The 3,112-nt window shown below is 42.7% G+C and overlaps 1 protein-coding gene across 1 annotated transcript; it reads right to left on the bottom strand.

The window, feature by feature from the left end:
• Nucleotides 1-215: 215 nt before the first annotated feature.
• Nucleotides 216-1,739, bottom strand: LOC131149734 (uncharacterized). The gene is made up of 2 exons (XM_058100485.1): nucleotides 1,542-1,739; nucleotides 216-1,136 (listed from the first exon to the last, which is right to left on the bottom strand). The coding sequence occupies exons 1-2, from the start codon at nucleotides 1,737-1,739 to the stop codon at nucleotides 216-218; spliced, it is 1,119 nt and encodes a 372-aa protein (XP_057956468.1).
• Nucleotides 1,740-3,112: the final 1,373 nt, after the last annotated feature.

Below are 3,112 nucleotides of genomic sequence, written 5' to 3'. Positions count from 1 at the left end.
GTTGGAAGGGTAGGACACGGGCGAACCTAGACATAACCAATCTGCATAGGCGATTTGCCCTAAAAAAAAAAAAAAGATCCCCATGGAAATGGAAATGTAAATAAATTCTAATTTTTCATGGGCCCTTTCTTTTTCCCTTCCTGCTTGACCATGACAAGCACAAAAGTCCTCATCCTCGCACTCTTTGGAGCAAGGTGGGTATGTTACTGAAACCATCAAATCAACCATCGGCAGGCGCAGGCAGTGCTTTGCTGTACAATACCAGGCTCTCCATCCTCTGTCTCTGACTCCGTCTCTACGCCTGCATTCAAATTCAATCTTCCGGTTTCGTGTTTCTTAACTCCTTTCCCCATTATTTTCTTCGTATTGCTTGCCGCGGTTTGGTTGTTCCGCGCAGAAGGCCTCGCAAAATAGGGCATTTTTCCCCTTTCACCCCTTCTTTCATGCTCATGCATTCCCATGTTCTCAGTCCACTTCTTCCCTTCCCCGGTTTCTACGTTCTCAGAATTAACATTTAGAGAATCCTTCTCCTTCTCCTCCGCTTGACGACTTGAAAACATCGGCGAGAAAGGCCAACCAGCCTGAATCCCCATCCCTCCGCCACTGCCTTCCGGCGTAATGAACCCCATCGGGAAATATGCGGAACAGCAGCAGTACTCATCCTTCCCAGGAATCGTCGGCGGCGGTGCTGCTATAGCAACCCCATGAAATGCCCTCATACAAGCTTGACACTTCAAGCAACACCCTTCATAAAACCGATCGTACTCATACACATAGTAACAGTAGGGACACACCGTCCAGAACGTTCCGCCACCCAAACCGCCATCAGAGAGCTCGGTTTCCTCTTTGCCGGAGCTTCGCTGAGGAGATTCTGGGTCAGGCGTCTGTTTCTGTTCCGCCTCGGCATCGTATTGAGCCTTCTTGGCGGGATAGGACAAGACGGACCACGCATAGGTGACGCGATCGAAGGCTTCCTGGGCGAAGGCGAACTTGTTCTCGGCGGGGTTCAAGAGGAGAGCGAGCCTCTTGAAGTGGCTTCGTAGCACACGAGTGTCGTCGCAGGGAGGCTCCACTTCCAGTACCGCGTACAAAGTCGGGGTGATCGCTGGCGGAAGCGGTGAGCACTTCGGCGATGGCTAGAATCTGGTCGGCTCCAGCGAGGTCGGGGTGATTACACAAATAATGATAGGTTTTTTGTGCTTTTATAGAGTAGAGAGAGGACCGATTTTCCTTATTTCATAATGAATTTCTTTCCATCCAAATAGAAAAATAACTTCTCTAATTAATTAAAACAATAACTTACCATAATTGTTTAGAATTACAACTGTTTTTCTAATCCCAATAATTAAAATTGGATCATGTCGTTTGGGACAAAATCTTACACAAATCAATCAAAAATTATAATTCCATTAAATTGCATCATAGCACATCAAAATAAAATGACAATTTAGTTAGAAATGACAACTTAGTCAGAATCTGGGCTGAAAGGAAATAACAACTTCATTAGAGTCTCAACTCATTTAATCTCAGGATCGGCGGACCAACGCATCCCTCCCAAAAATGCTCCCTTGACGATACTTGATGAAGACAATTTCCTTGGCATTGCTACGGAAGCGCTGCCTGCAAGACATAAGCCCGTACTTCTTGATCAACCCATGTGGGTTTCCACAAACTCGGCAGGCACGATACCCAGGGCTGCAGTTCTTTGGATGCGAGTTCCAGACATTCCAATGACCCATTCCTTCCGCTGTATAAAACCCTAGCCTGCGAGGTGGAGAGCGAGAATTGAAATGTGAACCTCAAAAAGTGTTTTCTCCTTGCATTATGATATTATATTTTTAAAAATAAAAAAATAAAAAATAAATAAAACGCACATGATCGGCTGCTTCCAAAGGACCGGCGCAGGAACACCAGCAGGCAATGCAGGCACAGGTTGCGGCGGAGAAGCGACGAAACAAGTCACATGCTTTCCATGGTGATAATGATGCTTAGCGGGATAAGGATTCTTAGGGGGAGGGGGAGGGGGAGAGCGACCTCCGACACCGATCACGATGATGCAGATGAATGCAGCGGCGAAGGCTTTTGTGCGATTCATCTCTTCACACGACAGAAGAAAGAGTAGTGCAGAGATGAGCAGACACTCCATATTTATAGTTGAGGAGGGGGGAGAGTGACGTCCGCATTTCACGAGCTAATCTCATCGGATCGGAGTTTTTTCCGCATTTGCCACGTCTCATTTTGAAAATTATTTTTTTAATATATTTTTTTTATAAAAAAATAAAAGGAGAAAAAACTCTAAAAAGAACTGGGCATGGTTTTGAGAGTTTTTTCCTGTTTTAACTTTTTTTTAAAAGAATATATTAAATAATACCTCATTCTGGGAAATATTTCTCAGAATGACCCTAACGTAATCTCGCTACTCCAAGTAGCGATATTTAACCAAATCTTACTACTTGGAGTAGCGAGATTTAGCACGTGTCAACAGTGGAGATTTTTCTAAAAACAAATCTCGCTACTTAGAGTAGCGATTTTTTACCAAATCTCGCTACTTGGGGTAGCGAGATTTTCCACGTGTCAATTTAAGAATTAATTTTGTAAAAAAATATTATTTAATATCTATATTTTAAAAAATGATAAATAAGGAAAAAACTTGGTTCCTTGTGCTGTGGTGTTTTTTAGTTCGTTAGATGGACCGTCTCGGGTGGAGAGCCCCAAAATGTGCAGAGTTGGATGGCCCACGTCAACCCAGATTTGTCAGTATTTGATTGGACAATATCAAATGGTTGACAGAGAGCTTAGTCTCTTTGGACGGCAGCAAATCCCAAGATGGGATTTAAAATTTTTTATAGAAATAATTACTAAATATGTTTATATACATTATATTATTTTTATTGCTTATTAGTATTCGTAGTTGATGGATGCTAGCAAAAATAGGATGGTAGGAAATAATGGCTATATGCAGGCTACTGTGCATGCTCTGCAGCAACTGTTCAGAATTCTGACCTGCAGATCACATCCATTATACTGACATGCACAATAAAAATGTAATTCACCTTTGTAGTAATTCATTTCTTAAAAAAAAAAAGTTTCTTTAATAGGGAGGCCTAAGGGT

This window comes from Malania oleifera, chromosome 1, assembly GCF_029873635.1.
Source record: "Malania oleifera isolate guangnan ecotype guangnan chromosome 1, ASM2987363v1, whole genome shotgun sequence".
In the NCBI taxonomy this organism is placed as follows: domain Eukaryota; kingdom Viridiplantae; phylum Streptophyta; class Magnoliopsida; order Santalales; family Ximeniaceae; genus Malania; species Malania oleifera.
The sequence above is the reverse complement of the archived record's forward strand: the minus strand, read 5'-3'. Positions and strand labels throughout refer to the sequence as shown.